This window comes from Microtus ochrogaster, linkage group LG2 (assembly GCF_000317375.1).
Source record: "Microtus ochrogaster isolate Prairie Vole_2 linkage group LG2, MicOch1.0, whole genome shotgun sequence".
Classification (NCBI taxonomy): Eukaryota; Metazoa; Chordata; class Mammalia; order Rodentia; family Cricetidae; genus Microtus; species Microtus ochrogaster.
The window spans coordinates 13048848-13072514 of record NC_022028.1 but is presented as its reverse complement, the minus strand read 5'-3'; the positions used below and the strand labels follow the sequence as shown (position 1 = coordinate 13072514).

The 23667-nt window shown below is 36.7% G+C and overlaps 1 protein-coding gene across 3 annotated transcripts in view; it reads left to right on the top strand.

The window, feature by feature from the left end:
• The window catches only part of Adgrb3 (adhesion G protein-coupled receptor B3), a 704417-nt gene that overhangs the window by 541344 nt on the left and 139406 nt on the right, over positions 1-23667 (top strand). For all 3 annotated transcript variants that reach the window (XM_026785468.1, XM_026785467.1, XM_005359883.3), the window contains exons 17-19: positions 11052-11178; positions 12758-12861; positions 16221-16323. In XM_026785468.1, coding sequence (XP_026641269.1) covers positions 11052-11178; positions 12758-12861; positions 16221-16323 — 334 coding nt within the window. The remainder of the gene's footprint in view (positions 1-11051; positions 11179-12757; positions 12862-16220; positions 16324-23667) is intronic.

The window sequence follows — 23667 nt, the reverse complement described above, 5'->3', positions numbered from 1 at the left end:
AGATACACAGAAAAGTCTAAAGAGTATAAAGAAGCAAAGAATACTACTTGTAACTTAGTACCTAGAAGCAAGCAGTATAGTCTTTGCAAATTTATGTCCACTCTTTTTTTCTGTGTATATTAGAATTGGGATTAATTCTCTATAAAAAAGGCATGTGAAGTAAAAGCCATTAGGATGAGGAAATGAGTGAGCTGATATTAAATTAGAAGGACCTTGGATGCACTTTGTTTTTATTTTACAATGGTCTACTCAAGTCCAGGGCTGGCTTTTTGTCCGGATTATTAAGTAGTGGGGGAAAACAGCATATGTTTAAATGTGCTCTATTTTATTTCAATAATTCTGCGTTCTCAGGGCTATGCATCTCAGCTGTTGCAAATTATGTCAGGCTAAAAATTGGTTACCAGCCCAGATAAACAGCTTTTTTGAGGGAAATAAATCTAAATAGAGTGAATTGTTTTGTGATTTTGAGATTAGCTAACACTCAATGTCCAAAGCATTTTATAACGCTTTGAAAATAAATAAAATAATTTATCGCCTGTCCCTGCCTACACTCAACACTCAAGAACAACTCTGAAAGTCTTGCTTGCTCTTACTATGTATAGAAATAAAATATATTTTGTTGCTCATTAGACTTGCTATTCAAAATTTAGTTAGAAGAAACCTACTAACATTTTCAGTGTCATTAAAATTTCTGTTTCCAAATGATTTTGTTTCTTTGTTTTTATCCATGGTCCAAAGTGTGCCTTATAAAATGAGCAATACAAAAGTTTTAGAAATCTCTGAAAAAAGTGATAGTGGCATAATGAAACTTTCATATTAGATTTTTTACTATCTTATTGAAGAAAAAACTGATGTCCTTCCCATTCTAGTTTCTATAAAAATAACTTTTCCTCTCTCTTTTACAGCATCATCACTGTCATTATGACTAAAGATCCATTTAGAAAGTTCTTTCTCATCTCCGCTGCATCCTGTTTTTATTTTTTGGTGACTGTTTAGTCCACACCATGATATGTGAGGCTATTGATACCTTCCTCTGGTGGCTTAAGTGAGAATATGCCCTCAATAAGCTCAGGTGTTTTAACACATGGTCTCCAGTTGGCATCTCTGAGTGGGGAAGTTAAGGGAGGGGTAGCCTTGCTACAGGAAGTGCACCATCAGGACAGGATTTGAGGGTGTAAATCTTCATCTCTCTTCCAATTCGCTCTCTGATTGTACTTGCAGTTAAGGATGTGATATTTCTAAGCTTCCTACTGCTGCTGCCTTCCCTGCCCCTTGCTGTCATGTCTGCTTGTGATGATGGACTCTTACTCCTCTGGAATCTAAAGGCCAAATAAACTCTACCGTGGGCTGTCTTTGGCTATGGTGTTTTCTGACGACAACAGGAAAATCAACAAAACACCACCATAAGTAAAGGCTTCTTTCACAAGGATTTCGTTTTGGGTTACCTCACTTGTATGTGGTCTTTTCCCTTTTGTTGCTGAAGTTTCTATATCACACAGGTCTTTCTGTAACTTCTGACAATTTAATTTCCATCTGACCTCTCTACTAAACTCTCAGTAGCCTCCTCCGAGCTCACCATGATCATTCTCAACTCTGTCTATAATTTAACCTTTGGCCAATCACTTGCTTATGAAACCCTGCCATACATTTTTTTTTCTACAGGGTTTTAGGTTGCAATATTCTTTTCTCCTTTTGGACTATTCTCCCTGTGTTTCTAACTTTGGCTGTGCTATCTCAATGTGTCTACCCCATACTGACAGAACAGAGGAGGGGGAACTGATGGGGAGCTCACAGCCTTGGCTTCCAATCCTGGCAGAGTTGGATATCATCTGGATGTCCCTAGGAAAGTCACAATCCCTTGACTCCATTTATTTCTTTTCAAGACAAGACAATAGCACCAAAGATAGGCAGTACAGGCCTCATGTAGGCATATTAACTAGGCTGAGAGATTCAAGCAACTTTTAACTCTAAACGCTGCTGTCTCTCATGTCCTCTTACCCTAGATGGAGGCAGAGGCTCAATTTATCTCCATTTTTCCTATGGGGAAAACAGCATGTTTTTCCCAAAGCTTTGAGATGGAGTGGGCTCCATCTATGAGCTCACTATGTTGTTCTCAAATATGTGGACTCAAATGATCCTCCATCTGCAGCCTTTCATATAGCTGAAACAATCATCACCAGCATCTCTTGACACCATGTACCATTTAGGTTAAGAATTATTTATTTGTATTTATTTATGTTTTTTTTTTAGATAAGGTTTTCTCTATGTATCTATAAGGTAGCCCTAACTGTCCTGGAATTCATTCTATAGACCAGGCTAGCCTTGAACTCTAAATTCCTCCTGTCTCTGCTTCCTGAGAGCTGGGATTAAAGGTGTGTTCCATCACTGGTATGCACTCACAGAGACTGAAGCAGCAAGCACAGGGCCTACATGGGTTTACACCAGGTTCTCTGAGCATATATTATAGCTATTAGCTTAGTATTTTTATAAGACTCCTGACCTAAGAATGAGTGGGTCCCTAACTCTTGTGCCTGCTTGTGGGACTCTTTTCCTCTTATTCGGTTGCTGTGTCCAACTTTGAAGTGATAGTTTTTGCTTCATTTTATTATAATTTATTTTGTCATGTTTGGTTGTTATCTCTCAAAAACCTGTTTCAAAAGAGGGACAGAAAGGAAGGATCAGGTGGGAAGAGGAGGTGAGAAGGAACTAGGAGAATGGAAGAGAGGGGATAATTTTAATCAAGATATATTATATGAGAAAAGATTTATTTTCAATAACAGAAACAAGATTTCTTTTCTTTTTTTTTTTCAAAAGACAAGTCCCTTTGTTTATCTGTAACTGTCCTGGAAATCACTTTGTAGACCAGGCTGACCTCAGTCTCATAGAGATCCACCTACCTCTGCCTCCCAAGTGCTGGGATTAACGGTGTGTGATACGACCACAAGGCTAAGAAAAATGATTTTTAAAAAATATGTTTTAAGTTTCCTCTAGAGTACCTAATACTGAGTATTAGTACTCAACAAAATGTTAGCTGTTATTTTCATTAATAGGATTATTATTATTATTTGCTTATTGCATAATTAATTATGACAGCTAGCATATTTTAACCTTTAATTATTAATAAATCATGGTGAAGCACTCATACATATTTATAACCTATCTTCCTGAATGCTCTGCCCACACTCCTTTCTACTCTTATTATTTTGAATTTAAAACAGTAACAGAAAGTATGTTCCTGGCAATAAGACTGGTGCCACCATTCTTGTAAGTGATGCCCGACTATCTCGAGAGTGACGCAGTCTTGGTTTTAATGTGCATTTTATGACAAAAGGGCAGGGACAACGCACCTACAAGAAATTCTCTATGGAGCTCTCAAGTGCCAAGAGACAAAGTGGAGCTGTAGCACCCCTCAACTCACAGCCTACCGCCTGGGGAGTAAATATTTGTGTAATGAATCATGTAAGAAAGTCCATCTATGTAAGGTCAAAATCTGTACTAGATAGTCACTCCACAAATACCCATTAAGCAGCTTCCATGTGCATGCCAATGGCCATTTTAGAATCAGAATACAGAAATGAACATAAAATTTATATTCTAGTTCCAAAGACAACCAAAGCTGGATTTGAACATTAAATTTAAGATATTATAAATTTGGTTCCAAATCATTACAATAAAGCAAATATTTCAGTAAAGGTACACAAAGGTTCTTAGTTTCCTAGTGCATATAAAAGTTGTACTTATATTATACTGCAATTGATACTATGCAATAGCATTATATCTTAACATTGCTTTAGTGCAAATGATCCTAATGGTCATCTGAGTCGTTGGAAAAATGATACCAACTGGAGTGCTTGACACAGGGTTCAGTTTGTGAATATGTGTCGTTATCTGTGAAGCTCTGTATGAGTTATATCCAAATGAAAATCATTGAATCAGATGAGATGCGTGCAATGGGCAACACAGCTCAGAGTAAGAACAATGAGAATCTCAAAAAGACTGGGTGCTTTTCCCACTGTTATAGAACAAGTTACTTTGAGTATAATTGGTTTATGGCAGCTCTGCTTATCAGAATTCTCTGGTTCAATTATTGGATTGAGCTTGGCATACCTGATGTGATATACAAGGCTCCATCGTTCAGGTCATCATGGGGATACATGATTTAATATAGCTTCACTCATACGCCTGCTAGATAGTGGCAGTCTCTCATCCTCAGTGAGGCTAGCCTGGGCTATTTAACATCACAGTATCAGTTCAAGACCATCACAATAGAAACTGTAAGCCCTCTTGAGGCATGGTGTCAGAAGTCACACAATGCTTCCGATACAGTGCAATCAGTGTCACAAGTTAGACCTATTTAAGAGATGAAGGGATAAACTCGACCTCTTGATGGGAAGGGTTAAATGGAATTTGTATATTTTTTTTTTCTTACCAAATGTGGATGGAGAGTTATTTTCTCACACTGTCCAGTCATTGACCATGGCTCATATAGGATGAGATGAAGGCAGCTATTTTCCCACTTGTAGGGAGCAGTATATTTACAACTGAAAAGTACATTCTGAACTGAGGGAATAGCCAGCACAGCATGCCAACATGAGCCAACAAGGGGCTCATTGTAGTTGGAAAAGACATGCAAAAGTGAATGTTTAAGAGATGGTAGTAGAGAGACAGTTGGGGACAAAACAGTACAGGGGTTGTGGACCACTGTAAAGACTTGGCATTTTACTGTGAGCTGGAGGTGGGCAATGAAAAATTAAAAAGACAAAAGACTTGGCAGATTTTTTAAATGAGTGATATAATTTGACACTAGAATATTTATGGCCTCCCTGGGTTGGACTTGAGAGAGGAGGCAAAAATGGAAACAGCAAATTGAGTCAAGCAAGAGATGGTGGTGATTTAGATGTTGAGGGCAGACCCGACAGCATTTTCTGCAATAATTTGTTGACTTAATAATGCAAAGAACATATTCTAGGATTGCTGGTCATCATCCCTAACAGGCTTTCAGTTTTCTTTTTAAAATTACATTTATTTATTTTTCTGTGTTTTCTCCCTCATCAAGCACTTGAAAATGATGCTATAAACATGTATTGATGTGGGTCTTTCTACTGGAATGAACATAATTAAGAAAGAGACTTTGAATCTTTCGGAGATTATCATTAAATGATGACTGAACCAGAGGCAAGTAGATGAGTTTATTTAGAGCCCCTGGTTACTCCTCAAATTATCTGTCTGTTTGGTTCTGGAGGACAGCAAGTGGACTAGAGCTAAAATAGTGTACCTGAAAGAAAAAGCTTTCCTAAAACTGCCAAAAAAAAAAGTCATTAAGTTGATGGAATATTTTTTTCATTAAGTCTCCAATAAATGTTAAGCAACGAATCAGAGATTCAAAAACAAGATAAAGAGCTCAAAAGGCACCAAGAATTCTAATGTGGCATTACAAGGGTTAACCTCATACATAAGGAACGCGGGATGAATTTATCAGGAAATATGGCTGTGCTGAGTAGGAATGTTAATGATCAGCAAAGCACTCAACATTCTTGAAACGAAGTAATGTATATTTTAATTATTTTTTCTGTGTGTGCGCACAAACATGTAGGTCAGAAGACAACTTGTGAAAGTCAGTTATCTCCTGCCACATGGGAGACGTGGGTCAAGCTCAGACCTTCAGGCATGGTAACAAACACCCTTACCAGTTGATCTAGCTTGTTGGTCCCCAGTTTCTTGGTGATTAATTATAAACCTGCTTTATAGAATGAAAGGGTCACTGTTAATTCCAGTGTTAATTCCCACTATCTTCTTTGTGGTTCCCAAATTCCTGGTCGTTGAAAGAAATCACTCAATAAGCAAAATATGTCATGTTAACGCTACTCTTTTTAGAGTTATAGTTATGTGTATGTATATGCATATATATGTTTGTGTGTATATGCATATACATACACATATATAACAATATAGGTATATCATATCTTTAGATCTGACTTTTATAACATCGTAGACATGTCATAGGGTAGCTTTATTATGTATTGTTTTAAAACACATTAGAAACTGGGTCTGGTACTTTGTACCATAATCTTAGCACTCAGTAGGATAAAACTGGACAAATCCTGTGACTTTCTATACAATAAAAATAATATTTAAAAAGAAAATCAGTAGTGGGGCCAGAGATATGACTCAGCAGTTAAGAGCACCTGTTGCTCTTCCAGAACACCCATTTCCCAGAACCTAAGAAGATGCTTTGAAATCACTTGAATTCTGGTTCTGGCTCCAGTAGATCCAATATGTTTGGCCTCCGTGGGAATTTGCACTCATGTGCAAATACTCATGTGCAAACACACACACCTACACATATTTTAAAATAATAAAAATTTAAATACGTTCTAAAAGTCCCTAGCCTCAGAATAAGAGAAAAAGCTTGGCTTTTTACTCTGACTTAAAACAATTGTCCTAAATTCACTGCTTTGTTTTCCTTCTCCATGAAACGAAGTGTCAAGGAGAGACCAGTGATGTTGAGCAATCAACTTCAAGACCCACCCACTGCCAATTTTTGAAGCTCTCTGTGTGATGTGAATGAACAGCAAGGGTTGAAAAACAATGCATTAAATGGTCACTTAGGTAACAGCAAAACTCTGGCTTTATAATTTGTGTAGCCATAGTATCAATGGCTACAGATAGTAAAGTCTCAGCATTTACAGGGTTCCAAAATGCAGAAACTGTAATCAAAGACTTTCTACTCAAAATTAAGAACAGTTTCTCATCTGAACTCTCTAAACCTGTATATCATAAGCAACTTAAAACGAGAACCACTTATACATAATTATTTGAGTGCAATATATGTTTAAAAAAATAATGTCAATTACTTAAGCCTTAGAAACAAACCATTAGAAAGTGGATTTCTTCAGAAGACATTCTGCTGGGAGAAAGCTGCTCACTGTTAGCTGTCATCTGCTCAAAACTTTCTTTTTTTCTACGTGACGCTGGGTAAAGAAGATATAACTCTTCTTGTGAAGGATATATAATCAGAAACCCTATATTCAAAGTTACTGTTGTAATTTTTGATTTTTAAGTAAGTGGGCTCAATAAACTAAGTGGTAATAAACTTTCTAAATTTTAATCCATCATATTAAAGACAGCTTATTGAGATATATGAGAAAGGATGGCTGATTCGTAGAAGAATAAAGTGGAACATCTACTTGTACTGATTTTTGTTAAGATTAAATCCACAATATCCTGAAACAGTTTTGAAACATTTCACTACAAATTTTGCTAGTTTTTTTAAAGCTAAACAAATTTTTATAACAATCAGCAGTTAACTTCTCCTTCAATTTCAATGTGTAATTTTAAGCAATAGAGGATATATACAAATGCTATATTTTTAAAGAATAAATTTCAAAATTACAACCAGCACTGTGATCCAAAACTCATCCATGTAGATGCTTAGAAAATTGGATAAAGACCTCAAATAAATATTAAGTCATAAAGTAAACACAATTAGAGTCCTTATTCTTACATTCAATTGCATTTTCAGTGCACTTTTAAATCCATGTGGCAGAAAAATGTTCTCCTTCTTTTAGCCAGCCTAGTAATAGCAAGAAAGACATGTGCAGGTGACAGCTAATAGCTAACACTGATGAATGTAGGTGTAACCAACAAAGAATCCACTGGTTGTGTGGAATTTCTGCAAGCGTAGCTGTGTTTAAAGACTATTTGAAAAAAAATTACATAATGTACAGAAAGACATTATGAAAGGGAAATGTATAATTTTCAGTAGAATGTGGATACCTATATCATATTTGCATCTACTTCTGACTTTATGGGTCTGTTATTCAATTATATCTTTACATTTCACACTTATTTCAGTGTCTGATGTTTCCCATATGAATGACAACCTAAGCTTCACATTTAAAAAGAAAATCACAGTCACACCTTTTCTTGCATCATGAAAATTATGACAGAGGAATACTAATGTGATGGTAAGAACAGTGAAGATGTCTAAAAACATGTCCTATACAGCACAGGACAACAATTTCCCTTCTCATTATCTCAACCACCTATCAGTTTGTTTTACAGTATAACCTTGAAATCAATCAGAAATGTGGGCTGTGCTTTCCAAGAACTCTAGACAGTGAAAGTAAGACTTGGAAAGTTTGAAAATACAGGTAATACATACCAGAGGTTTTATAATAATGGTTAGGGATAGGCTAATAATTGAAAAACCACCAAAATTTTATGGGGTTGGAAATGTAGGTCAGTTACTCATATTTATAGAGCAAGAACAAAGCCCGGAGTTCAGTCACCGGCACTATATAAACTGGACATGATGGCCCATGCCTGTAATCCCAGCACCCAGCAAGCAGAGGCAGATATATCAGAAGTTTTCATGGTCATCCTCAGCTGTATTTGGAGCTTGAGGCCAGCTTGATCCAGGTGGGATCCTGGCCCCTCAAATAAAGGAGTTCTCAGTCATAAAATTGCAAGGCGTTTATGAAATGCTATATACTTTAGCATCAGAATGACATCCCTCTTTTGTGATTCAACTTTTAATAGTAACCAGATGTAGAACTTGACAGCTCCTCTCTCACCTTTTCAGATCATCTCTCCTACCACTTGCTCCAAATTCTGCTGTCTTCCTGCCGGTTTTAGTACATTGTGTTTTGTATTTTATTTGAAACCAGGAAAAGCATGTTAAACCGTATTTCGTATTGCATACATTATTGTGCATAAGATAAAATCATTACAGGGGTGCTACTTTAGAGAAGGGCCAAAAGAGATAAAGTCTCAAGAGGATACACATGAAAAAGGCATGGGGCATGTTGAGGAGGAGCACGGGGAAGAGTCAAGGATTGTCACTTAGGAATCAGTTAGTTACCTCTGCCTAGGGCTAGTGAAGGTTGGCCATGCAATCACTGTACAGAGTAAAGCAAATGGACACATTTTTCTAAATATGTCTTGTAAATTTTACATGATCTTTGGAGACTAGCAACTTTGTATTGAATCCACACTTTGCATTTGACAGTCAGAGTACAATAATGTTAATTTCTTGAGTAATGAACTCTCATTACATGTACATAAATATGTAACTTTGTCTCCTTTGAGGTCTTGGTTGCAGTAAAGTTCTTTTCCTTTAAGATACTGGATTCATTTCTTGGACATAAATTCATCATGTGGAAGTCATCAGTGCTAGACTCCATCTTGAGAGAACAGTTATTTCATTGAAGTCAACCTGCCTTCCAGAGCTAATAACACAGTTGTAGCATTTTAAAACATGTCATCTTCTTAAGGGGATCTTCTTCTTTAAACTTTGACCAGTTGAGATAAATGTTTTTCATTTTTGGCCTTGATTGATTGTTACGTACACACACTCACACACACACACACACACACACACACACACACACACTCACAGTAAGAGAATACAGCTAATGAAATAATTGTTTTACTACATGCCTATGATTATTTAGAATTATACTTTGAAACAGTTATACTAGAAGTAAAACTACGTTTAGTTTTAAATTTTTAATTTGGCATGAAGAGATATCATGGAAGATCTACAAAAATTTGAAGTGACCAACATTCTGAAATTTTCTATTAAAATTGGTCATAATTGTTACCTAATGGTTCCCAAATATAGTCTGTTCCTTCTTGATATCAATCCATGAATATCAAAAAAGGCAACACTATAGACACCAAAAAGGGACAGTGTAAACTGTACTCTGTAGCTTAAGTGGGACATCTAAGTGACAGAGAGAAACCATCACTGATCTTAAACACACTATCTGTGCACTTAACCCAGTGGCCTCAGGCATTAAGAAATGTAAAAGGCAAAACCAACAGTACCTAGAAACTAACACTAAGCCATGTGGTTGTTTATTTTCCCCCTTCAAGTTTTGGAGTCATTTTTAACACAAATAGTAACTTGACTTAAATTCTAAATACACTCATACATACAGGTTTCCTAGCTGGAGAGTTTCCATGCCTGGGGGAGGGGAGGTGACAATTGGTGCATTCTATCCAGCGCACGTGTAATGATAATAAAGTTGATTGGTTGAGCCTTGAAGCCTCCCCCCACTTTTTCTCTCTTTCTATAGAGTAGTTCAGCAGGGGGGTGACAGGGCTCTCCCCCGTCGCCACCAGCTCTACTAACAAGACGTAGGTTGATACCATTTTTATTGTTCTGCTGGGGTGGGAAAGAAACCATATGCTTTAGCATTTTAAATGGCTACACCAAAGAGAAAATTGAACCAGGCCCCCTCCCCCATCCTGCTGGACTTTGGGGTGGGTTTATTCTAAATATTCAGTGGACTTGGTTTTAGCTGAATGTCTCTCCTCCTGGACAAAGAGTCTTGAGGGGAAGAAATTTTAAGGGCTTTAGAGGAGCATTGGACTAAGTGAAATGTGGAGTGGGAAGCTTACATCTGAAACCCACCCCTCCCCTGGATACCAGGCAAAGGCAGTGAGAGTCGGAACCAGCTGATGCCTCTTCCCGTTTCCAGGGTGAAATTTTCACAGCAGCTAATTCTAAAGGGAAGAAAAATCCCTTTCCAGCAGCGGAGAAGATCCTATCACCCAACCCAAGCAATGTAACCTTTTAGGCAGGCTTTTTAGAGAAATCCGCCTTTTAAAAGACAGCATTCACGGTCCAAACCACGGGCCTGGAATCAGAGCTGGTATGAAAATATGAAAAGCCTCTTTACACTCTGAGTGTTTGAAACGATCCGATGAACATAGCAAGTGTCTGCCAACGCTCAGCGGCTGCTGGTGCCGCTGCTGCCGCCGCCGTTCCTCTCAGAGGGCTGGACAGAGCTAGTCCTGATTTCAGCACCTCCGGCGCTGGACAGCTCCCTGCACACCGCACCACCGCCTGCTTGCTTTTTTCCCACTCTCGCTTTGCATTACTGGAGATGCATCTAAATTACGTCCTGTTCAACAACAAGTAGATTTTTTTTTCCTGTACGGGAATTACAGTAGGCGATTCTCTCAATTAAACTGCATTTTCTTCTTTACGGACTTGGCTGTCAGGCGTATTTATCCCGATCTCCCCTCCACCCCCTTTGCAGGAACGAGTCTTTGGGAACGTGGTCCACCCAGGGATGTAAAACTGTGCTTACCGATGCATCCCATACGAAATGCTTATGTGATCGGCTCTCTACCTTCGCCATTTTGGCTCAGCAACCTAGAGAAATAGTAAGTAACAAAGGGAAAACACGGCTTTAATGCAAAGGCAGGGACATTGTGGCGAGTGTTTCTCCAGGGAACTGCATTTCAAAGGGGGAAATAGAAAATTGTTGCAGGGTGGCAAAATCGGGTTCTTCTCCTCAGCTACAGTAGCTTGGAGAAATGAATTCTAGTTGGTGTGCAATAACTAAATTCTACTCAATTCGATGTCTTATAACTTGGTATTTCTGCAGAATAGTATTGAAGATGTACTCTGATATCACTAATATTCTGCAAACTTTCATATAAAAATAAATGCCAACTCAACGTTTATTTTAAAGCCGGAGGGCTGTTCTGGGAGAATTTGTGACAATGCTGTTGGGAGTAGAAGGAAGACCCCAGACACTACAGCTGAACACATTGCATATCTGCATTGGACATTTTCAGTACAGGTTTTCTGAGGGTGTCCTTGGATACATGTGTATTTTTAAATCAAATTAAGTTTTCATGGAGACGTGGTTGTTTGGAACTGTAAAAGCATTCCTTAAAAGCATGTCGATTTTTGCAAAAGGAAAAAAAGATAGTTTCTGATAGAGAGAGCTGTACAGAACCATCCAAAAGAAAAATGATGTTTTACCAAATGTATTTTGACAAAATTTTACAGAAAATTGAAATAATAACAAATAAATGTTCTGGTAAAATACGATTCCTGCCTAAATTTGGCCTAGACATCACTCCTTTTACTTGTTTTATTGATTCATATACCTAATAATTTGATACAGATTTTGTGGCACACTTAGTGTTTTGCTTCAAACTTCTAATATAAAAATTTATGAAAAACAACTGACTTCATTAGTTATGGTCATGTTACTGTCTAAGAAAAGAAGCCATTTGGATCAGTGGATGTTTGTACTATGTACATAAAAGATTTTAAAAGCTATAAGCTTATTTTTCAAGGTCATGGTTTTAGGGACTGATACTGGCACTATGGAAATTATCTCCACATACTTTGTTCATAAGAAAAATATCTGTGAAGATCCTAAGTATAGCATTCCATTTTCTTCTTATTCTTGGAAGCCAAGCAAGTAAAATTTAATGTGGGAATACTTGACTCAGAACAAAGTTGTCAAAAGTCAGAAAGTTTCAGTTTTTCAGTAACTGTGTACCATCGCATCATGATTTGTAAATAGGAGAAGCAAGGCAAATCGTACCAAGAATCATATGGTGAAATGATTAACCTGAACTTAGTTGGGGTGAGGAGCACAACAAAAACCTGCTGCTTCCAATTTCACTCAAAGGAAATTTCACCTGTGAATGATGATTCAGTTGTAGTTCGGGGTCCTTGAGAAAACTTTAAGCAATGGGGCTGTAATCAAACATTTTAAACTCTGAAGACTTCATTACTTCACAGTGTGAGAGAAAGGGGAGCTAGACTTAGTCATTTTGGAGCTTGAGGATGTGTGAACCGAGTGTTCTGTGGTTAATTATCTGGTAACTATAACAACTATTTATGCTATTCTTGAGTGATAGCTTAGTTTCTCCGAGTTTAGAATTTATTTTTATTCATGTCAAATTTCTCTTTCTTTTCTTTTCCCCCCTTAACTTGCAGGTCATGGAATCTTCTGGGACCCCTTCAGTAACTCTCATCGTAGGCAGTGGGCTCTCCTGCCTAGCGTTGATCACCTTGGCAGTTGTCTATGCAGCGCTATGGAGGTACGTAATGAATGAGTAAACTGGAGATGGAGAACTCGGTTTCAGTGTGTCAAAGTCTTCGTCACATATTGAAAGCAGCATTCTGTAATTGAACTGGAACACAGGAACCATATTAGCTCACTTTATTCCCTTTATTTGTCTGTGGTAAGAATAGATAAATGGAACACACATGCCTACTTTTCTTCTAGCTGCTACGATGGTAGATTCCAACAAGTTCCTCACGTGTAAGCACAACTCTCATATGTTTCAAGTTCCTTCTCTGTGATATATTGTTTATATCCGTTGCTGTTTGTACAGTCAAAGTTCTCTCTGCAGGAATAGGATGTCAAGTTCTCGAGTGCCAGACATGATTTCAGTATGTCCTGCACAATGAGTAAAGACTGCTCTGATGTTAAAAGCATTAAGAAAATCCCAATGTTCTCTACAAAAGGTCACATACTTTAGTGTTTGGTGTGAGTCAGATTTTGAGCAAGTTTGATGAAAGGATATCATAGAAATAGGAAAGGGAATTATTGAAAAATTTTCTCTCATATTTTAAATTAAAATTGCATCTATTTCATAGTCTGTTGAAATTTAATATTTTTTTCTGGGTCATTGCTAGGTAATTGTTTAGGATGCTAGTAAGAATTGGGCCTATGAGGTTTGGTGTGTCTACTCAGGTATTGACAAAGTATATGTATGTACCATATGACCAAACTTTTCAATGGATTTTATAATTTTAACAGCTAAAGGCATTATAACCATTGTCATTGTTAAGGTGGTCTAAAATGCAGTATTACATTAGTATGCAGATAATTCTCTATTGTTTCCTGACTATTTGATATATTTAAAATTGCAAAAGTTGATGTGCCTACCTCAAAGCCTTTTATGTTTTCTTAGGGTTTTATACAATCATTTGAAAAATTAAAAATCAATTACTATTTAATAAGGGATATTTATTTAGATTAATATTGATATTTAAATAAAACATTTCTGTCCATTGTGGCTTTCACTCTCTTGAAAGGAAGAATTAATTGTGAAAGATATTTAAATAGTCAAAGACATTAGGATTTTTTTATGCTTTGTGAAAAAATAAAGTGTATACATTCAGGCCTGGGTACATAACAGAAGTTCTTCATCACTGCAGTATTATGGTACAGCAGAAAAACACTGACATAATGGTGGAAAAGGAAATTTGAAAGGTGCCTGCTATTGGGTGACATTGTTGATTACAGAATTGTATGTTCAAAACTCAATCAGGCTGTTGTGCTGTAAAAACATACTGACAGGCTTGAAGAATCCAACTTCCTATGAGTGAAGGACAATGCCTTTTTTAAAAACATGAAGCAATTGGCTAAGATATTAGGTAATCATAATAACATTATAATTCTTACCCCACTGGAGTCTAGAAGTAAATTCAGTTTTCAGCAGTTTCTGTTTATGTGTCAATTCTACCTTCTGTCATGCCCCTCCCCCTCTTTCTCTTCACACACACACACACACACACACACACACACACACACACACACACACACACACACACACACACACACACAGTTTTTTTTTTTTTTTTTTTTGGTTTTTCGAGACAGGGTTTCTCTGTGGCTTTGGAGCCTGTCCTGGAACTAGCTCTGTAGACCAGGCTGCTCTCGAACTCACAGAGATCCGCCTGCCTCTGCCTCCCGAGTGCTGGGATTAAAGGTGTGTGTCACCATCACCCGGCCTAGTAACAATTCTTAACAGAATTTAAGGCAATAATATGACTCAGTATTATTAAGAAAAGGAAGCATCTCAATAGCATTTGGGGCAGCCAGTTGGTCTTTTATATTTCTCAGTCTGGGTTTTGTTTTGTTCTTCTGTTTATAAACAGAAAATGTCACTGAAATCCTTTTGATGGTGTCAAGATGTGTGTTTGTATCATCATGGAAGCCATTAACATCAGAAAAGATTTATAGCCTTCATCCACAAAAAAAAAAGAACAAGAGAATATTTGTTGCTACCTTTAGCAGCCCGGTGTATGATTTGTCATATGTTTAGATATTCAGAATGCAGGAACAATGGAAAACAACTCTTGAAGCCCATTTTGTGCTATCAACCTAGATTAGTCCAATTTGTGAAGAAAATTTCCCTTACATTATGAAACCTAATTTTTGTGTTTTGGTGGTTTGTTTTTTTGCTTTTGTTTTTGTTTTTTTTTTTGTTTGTTTTGTTTTGTTTTTGTTCTTTTCATGACAGGGTTTCTTTGTAGCTTTGGAGCCTGTCCTGGAACTCGCTCTGTAGACCAGGCTGGTCTGAAACTCACAGAGATCGGTTTGTCTCTGTCTCCCAAGGGTTGGGATTAAAGGTGTGCGCCATCACCTCCTGGCTTGGTGTTGCTTTTACTTTGCTTTAATTTCCTTAGTGTGTGACTTCTGCCTACACACTCTTGAAAGATAAAGTGAGAAAATGGAAAGAACCTTGTGAGATTATAACTTTCATGAAGTTCCTCTAGATCTTTGGTTTCTCCATCTATCATTGCATAGAAAATCCTATGCCAGCTATGGAATGAGGTCCCCTGTTATAATACAAATATAACAGACCGAGACACACATCATGTACAAGGTTCTTTTAAAGTATCGGTACTTAGTGGCAATCCCAGGGTAGAGTTAAGCAAAATAACTGCTGCCCTTTTATGGTAAACAATTGGTGGAACCTTTGATTCTGAACAGCTTTTGCTATTACTTTCATTCTTAGTGCACTTTTAAATCAACTTTTAAATATATATATATATATTTCTTCCTACGTGTAAAATATGGCTGTCACCAAGAGTATTCCAGTCTAATGGTAAATGATCGCTTGAGATCATTTTTATATATAAAGACTTCTGCTACTTCTTTTTCTTCAAAGAGACACTCAAGGACATAAGGAACAGCCTAGCTACATAAAAATGCTTGAGTAGCTGCTGATGTCCATGGCTTTACAAAAAGTAATGTATCCTAGTATATAGGAGAGTTGCTTCAAAATCAGGGTGGGGTTTTACTGTTGGTCCTCAGTGTTTCTCTTGGTTGATATAGATATTATAAATATGTATGTGCATATGTAAGAAAGTGATTGTATGGTTAATGTAATTCTAAGAAATTACTTTTACTAGGACAAAAGAAAGCATTGTTCTCATGAATGTACAAGTTAGGTTCTCTCAATTATGACATATCACAGAAAAAATAACTCTAAAGGTTTCTTGCACATGCCATGTACTCTAACATTGGGTACCTAAGGAAAATATATATTAAAAATGGTTTTCCATATCTTTAAGTGAAACCTGGGGTCAAATTCCTTCTTTGAGTTAATTCCACTAATTATATGACATAAAATTTGTCACATTTCTTTCTCTCTCTGACCAGGTACATCCGCTCTGAGAGGTCCATAATTCTAATTAACTTCTGCCTGTCTATCATCTCATCCAATATTCTCATACTCGTTGGACAGACCCAGACGCACAATAAGGTATGATTGCTAATGCCTTCGATTCCATTTGTGCATTTGTTTCAGCATATAGTTGGTTACTGATTTGACTAAGTATTTATTCCAAGTAACTATTGAAATACGTGATTTTAATTATTCCTTTAGTTTCTGAATAAATGAATAGCTAAATACAGCCTATTACAGTCAACAATCAATCTTTGGTTGGCTTACAATTATTTAGTGCTGTAGACTGTATCATACTCAGAAAATGTGTTTAACGTGACATCAAAGCTGTAAGTCTTGAAAGCACTGAGACACCAACAACCAATATTTTTTATTTATTGTCCCAATTGCGTAGCATTCAAATTGAATTCAACATAATGTCTGTGTTTAGGTCTAATTTATTCGCATACCAATTACTAAAATGACTGTATCACTGAATTATAATCATAGCATCACTGAAAATCTACCTTCAAAATGGTGAATATACAGTAATCACAGAGTCTACAACTATGTCTAGACCATTGGGAAATTTTCTTTGCTGAAAGCATTGTGATACCTAAGCAAAATCGTAGCTATTTAAGCATATAACTACTTTTTGTCAGAGTGGAACTATATGTCCTAGCTTTGGGAATTGACGAATGTATATTGGTTGAATGTCCTTATTGTCTTCCATATGACTATCTTTATTGAACTATTCTGCAGAAAACCCAGCCTCAAGTTAATTTACCCAGGCCTCATTGTCTTAGAAGTAATTAAAACAAATCTTATTGCAAACACCAAAACCAATAGTTAAAGTTAAACACTCCAATACTTCTTTTTAGAGGCTTTTTAAAAAGATACTTATAACACATGTATAAAAACTATGTCTGGTTACCCTGCTAACTTACAACCCTAAGATTCATAATTCCCACCCAAGGAATCTTTTCTGAGTCTAAATAGGGCCATGGAGGTATACCTTTCTCCTTGAACCACATTACTCCAGACCAGAAAAACCCAAGGGTAAACCGCTAATCCTTAAGACAAACCAAAACAACAACCTGTTAGCCTAGAAAATAAAAACTAGTTCCATGTTCTTGAGTTTTTAATATGTTTCTTGTTTCTTTTTCTTCACAAAGAGATAAAAGAATAGGAAACTTATTAAAAGCTAGTACATGGCCTTGTTAGGAATAAGTAATGTAACTTCTTAGAAGAAATCGGTAAGAGAATGGAAATCAGAGAGACAGAAAGGAAGACCAGCAGTGAACAAGGGACCAATTAGAATAGGAAGGAAGGAAGAAGAAATACACAGAAGTACCTGGGTTGAAAAGATGAAGCTGAACATACGTGTCAGATGAGAAGGAAAGGATTGTTGGAAGAAGTGAAGGTGAAGGAAGCAGAGAGAAAGAAGAGGGGGTGTGAACTCTGTTACCATGCTTTCCTCCTGTTTGCATCCTCCCTGTGTGCGGGGCTGCAGATCCTCTTTGCTCACTTAGTCCCTTGTCTCAGTTCCTTAATTGACTGTTTTTGAACTTCCCCATGCAAAAGAAGTGCTTCCCAGAGTCCAGGAACCAGGAAAAACAAATCAAGACAGAATCTGTTTGAGATTGAGCCCACTTTGAAGGTTTCCATATAAAATGCTTACTACCCATTACTTTTATTTTTGTATTATTTATTTATTTGTTTTTTTTCTTTTTTAAAAATTTATTTAATTATTAAGGATTTCTGCCTCCTCCCCGCCACCGCCTCCCATTTCCCTCCCCCTCCCCTGATCAAGTCCCCCTCCCTCATCAGCTCAAGAGCAATCAGGGTTCCCTGACCTGTGGGAAGTCCAAGGACCGCCCACCTCCATCCAGATCTAGTAAGTTGAGCATCCAAACTGCCTAGGCTCCCACAAAGCCAGTACGTGCAGTAGGATCAAAAACCCATTGCCATTGTTCTTGAGTTCTCAGTAGTCCTCTTGGGAATATACCCATTACTTTTTACATCCTAAATTCTAGGGTTCTGCCTTTCATTGCACTGTGGAGAACATCTATGTTCAGTAGGATATATGCTTTTAAAAACTATTTCATATGATGTAACAAGAAATTACTAGTGCAACGAGTAGAATAGATCTTTCTATAATGTTTATTAAGAAATTTATTGTTAAGGTTCTGACCTACATCTTGCCTCACCTATAGAAATACAAATCTAACCACATCCATAACTTACATTTTTACTGACTAAATTTTTAAAAGTGAAAATGAACAATTGAAATCATTGAAGGATGTTATATTTAACTCACTATAACTATTTAACAGTGTAGTTAATATAAACTTATTAATAGAATATTTTGTCACCTCAAGTCTTCATAATCTGGAGTATATTTTAAGACTTAAATTGCCTCTCGTTTGAACTAGCTACATCTCTATTTTTCAGTGGTAACACATGGCTAATGACAACCATATTGTGATTGTGTAGATCCAAATGTTAGCAATATCCAGAAGCTAGAATGTTCAAAAACAAATGAACAAAACATTCTCTTTACATGTCCATTTTAGCCTTTTCAAGGTTTTTGTGTCCTCATTTTAAAAATAGTATCTTTTCTTGGTGCTTTCAAATATTTTGAATGTCAGAGGCAAGATAAGACAAGCCTTGCTTTCCTTTTCATTTCTGATTGTGAGAAATGGCTGGTGTGTGCTTATTAAAAACTAAAGAAAAGTTTTCTATGGTATGGTTTCTCCCCGGGGAAACTAGCTACAGAATAGGTTTCATGTGGTGTTGGAACCATAGTGGGCTTGTTCCAGATTGACTATGCTAATTTTTGCTGCTAGTTATTGATGCTTGTGGGGAGGAGTGGCTAGTAGGTGGTGATGATCATGTGGTTTTTCTCTTATTCTATATTAATTTTGTGTTATTGGTTCTGCACTGATGTTCTTACATTAATAGCTTAGGGCTATTAATATTAGAATTATAAGGAGATTAAAAATGGAAAAAAATGAAATTTTATTCTAAATCATTCTAAACAATATCAGATTTCCTAGGGGGAACAATTATGTATCTGATACATGTTTTGAGTCTAATTAAATTGAACATACTTGATTTTATATGTGTTTTGGTATGTGACATTGTTACCATTCAACACGGCAAAAATGTATATTTTTATATAAGTATAATTTATATAAACTCAAAGGAAGGAAGATTTAAAAATAGTGACTAGTAGCCAAATGCGTCTTATTTGTTTTGGGGTTATCTGTAGGACTTTTTTGCTACTATAGATGATTTGTAATTGGTCTGATTCCTATGTTTGACTTTTCTGATAAGTTTTGACTAGGGCTTAAATATTTCCCATTTTATAAAAAAAAAGGAAACGTAGGAGAAAGAATCTTGATGAGCAAATTATCTGGTACTACTATCTTGTCTACTTTGTGTGAAAACTGGCATTTCCTGCTGCTGTCCAGCATCGTGCTGAAGGGTTGAAGTGTAGTTTCTCCCGACTCTCTGTTGAAATATAATTGACCTGATTAGCACGCTGTGCTCTCTGCTTGCTTTTGAATTGGAGTAGAAACAATCCAAAATAATCCACTGTTTAAAAGATGAGTACACTCAATATTTAAACTGTAGATTCAACAGCTGGCAGTAAAATAAGGAACCAAAGGCACAATCTTATCTCCTCTTAAAACGCTGTTGTAAAATTTAATTATAACTTGCTTCATTGTATTTTGAGCTTTTCTCATAAAGTATCTTGGCCCTTTGATCTCTTTATAAATTTAAAAACCTCAACCAGGATATTCATGTTTCACTTAAATTGACTGGCTATGAGTTTATATCATAAAAAGGCCTGTGTAATTCTGTAGTTTTTATAGGTTATTTTTGATGTTGTTTGTTACTTTGCAGAAAGCAATGAATGTTTCAGATACAGATAAACTCAGAAAATAGTTTACTTGTTCACCAAAGTTCCCCCAAATATTTTTGTTTTGTTGCAAAAGTGTGTGATGTGCTTCATCATTCCAAAGATTCCACAGAACTCAAGAGAATGAAGCAAAGTTGGACAAAATTATTTTTCTTGACTACCATGGTAGTTAAGTAATGATAAGCAAACAAGAAGTTGAGTGTATTTGAAGATAGCTCAGGATTTTCATCTTAACCTTACTACTGGGTTAAAATGAAATATCACACACCCAGAGTGAGTAGAACAATCCTTGTTAACAAATCACGAACAAAACTTGTTCTGGAGACTCAGGCAGAATGCAGGTCTTTTATATTTTGATACTTTGCTATGACCTGTATGGAAATATTCTCTGAAATTAGCATAGAACATTCTATAACAGAATTCTATGGCCTTTAGTCACCAAGACTCAATCAGAAAAATACCTTATCCAATGGCTAGTACAGAATGATTGGGCATAAACTTATGACCCTTTCTCCAACAGGTTCAGGATGCATGTCTCAGTGGAAAATTAAATATAATTCATTCAAAGGATATAAATAAACAGAACATGGTTGCTCACACCTTTAATTCCAGCACTCAAAAGGCAGAAGGAAAGGGAATTGCTGTGAGTTAGAGGCCAGCCTGTTGTATTTAGTGAGCTTTAAGACAGCCACGGATTCTTAGATCTTGTCTCAAAAACAAACAAACAAACAAAAATCAAAAGGAAGAAATGACTAACGGTATTTAGTCAACCCATATATAATGAATTATCTGTATTTTCATGAAAGGAAATTCATCACTGTACAACAGTTAACCAAATGCTAATCTCTCAGTTGAGGCCAAACTTTTGCATTGTGTTAGATAGTGAGTTTTCTGTTAATTATGTGCAGATAAAACTAGGTAAGAAGGACATGGAGCTGCCTCATTCTAAGTGTGGACTTTCTGAAACAATACCCGTTGATCCTTATGACTTGCACATTGGTGGACCCCTACATGATTAAAGATTAAACTAACTAGTATTGCATCATATGAAAAACACCAAAGTATGATCAAATAACCTTAAGCCATTCTATCCAGCGCAAAAGAATAAAGTTTCGAAAAATACTCAAAAATGAGGGAAAAATTAAACACTAACTTTAGTCTTAGAAGACTAGTATTCAATCAAAAGTCACCATCAACTGAGAAATAGAAACTGCTAAACTATTTGCTATGCATGATTTTCTCAATATTTAGACAGTTTGATCTCATGGGTTTTTATACTATATAGCATTGGATTATATAATTGGCTATGTATTTTAACTAAAAAAAACTGTAAAAGGTACAAAGGATGTCTGTCTTAGAGCACTTTTAAAAAATCACATACTCCACAAAGTTGCTTCTCTTTGTTTATTTTGGTTTTCTAAACTGAAATGTGATTTAGCCTTGTCTTTAGCAAGCAACTTTAGTCATCTCTCCAGTCCACTTGACACGTTTTAATTCTGTAGTTTTTAATGGGGCATTTAATAAGGATGGACCTAATTAGAAGATTATAGACAAGGGAAGATGTTTTTCCTTGATCAGATTTGAACCTTTTAAAAAAGAAATTCTGCAGCATTTGGATATCTTAAATTGTGTCAAGCCCTCTTTCTGCTTCTGCCAATTTGCCTAAGACATTCTTTGCCCATACACAAAGCTTAGTCACACACTCACTTAGACGCCAGCTTCAGAGAAGGGATGCTGAATATGCTTCTCTCAGCTTCCATTCTGTACCCACCCAAGGCCATAAAATCAGAATTCCTGCCTTGAAGTTCCATTTTTCTGTATCTTGTACTGGGAAGGATCAGTGTCTCGCTCAGCGGCAGATGGTTAAAAATGTCTTGAGAAGGAAAGTCTTAATATCCTAAATGTTGCCCTTCTAGTTCCATGACCTGAAACACAATACACAGACCGACACGTTAGCTTCTTGTCAAGGCTACCTAAGATAGTCCTGTGTTGTTTTGAACCCAGAGTCCAGTGCTTGGTAAGCATTCCTTGGATGTCTGCTGTGATCATAGTGGTGACAATGCTGGGTTCCTGTAGTGGTGATCATCTGATTCTGCTTACTTTTGAGCCCAGATTTCCTCTTGCACAATTTCCTACGCTGTATTAGCATCACTGTTTGGGTCCTCATTCCAACTCAGCACAGGTTTTAAATGAATGTCTTTTTTGTAGTCTCTAACCAATTTTATATGCCAGAACTTTGGGAATTACCCTTAATATCTTTACCCACCCCATACAAGACCAATATGTCATCTCCCTATGCCTGTTGAACTCTCAGTTCTCAAACTCAGTCCTGTCTCTGTCAGGAATAATTGCTGCATCTAGCATCATTAAACCCAATTTGTTCTACAGCTCAACTGACAAACTAGAATTCAAATCTGATATATGCACATATGTATTGTCTATGCAAGTTATTTTTCAAATTGTGAACACATGAAAGGACTGGAGCATGTTTTAATCATCTTTGTATTCACTACTTTTTCTTCATTAATGTACTTGGATTCAGAAATAAATTTTACTTAAGAGTTCTACAACTTAGAAAACCGGGGAAAACATTGATCTTAAACATTCTACTGATGCTCCATCCTCATTCTATTTTATTGGGTTGTATTTCATCACACCTGCAACACCACACTGCTTGTGTGTTGTCAGGGTTTCTGTCCTGCCCAGTTCCCACAATCCTTAAGTCCCAAAGAAATTACACAGAGGTCTACATTTGCTATAAACTGATTGGCCCATTAGCTCATACTTCTTGTTAACTCTTATGTCTTATATTAGCCCATTATTCTTATCTATGCTAGTCATATGGCTTGGTACCTTATTCAGCAAGGCAATCACATCTTACTTCTTCTGTGGGTGGGACAGGACTGCAGAGGAATGGGCTTTCCTCTTCCCAGAATTCTGTTCTCATTGACCTGCCTCTACTTCCTATCTGGTTGTCCTGCCTGGACTTCCTGCCTAGCTACTGACCAATCAGCATTTATTTTAAATATAATTGACAGAATATAGACAATTGTCCCACACCACTTGTGGCTCATCAAAGTCAGTTGATGACTTCTTGCTCCATGCAGTACTTCATTCATCCCAGAACATTGTTCCTCTATCTACAATGCCATCTATTGCTCCAAAAGACCTGATCTAGCTCATGTGCATGTATACTGTGTATATTCCTACACTTGGATCCATGTTTATCAGTGCTTACCAACCATCTTGTGCAGTCTTACCTGTTTCCAGCCTCACTATACACCTCTGGGGTTAATACTTCATTAAACCCATCCTTAAATCCATTGCTATTATATAGTCTGGGTATTGTCAGCACGACAGATGTTTATTAAATGACTGACTTGTGATGGTAAATCTTAAGTGTCAACTTGAATGGATTGAAAATACCTAAGAGGTTAGGTATTAGTTAAGATTACCTCTCATTGTGTCTTAAGTGCATTCCCAGAGATTAATAGATTATAAGAGCTTTGACTTAC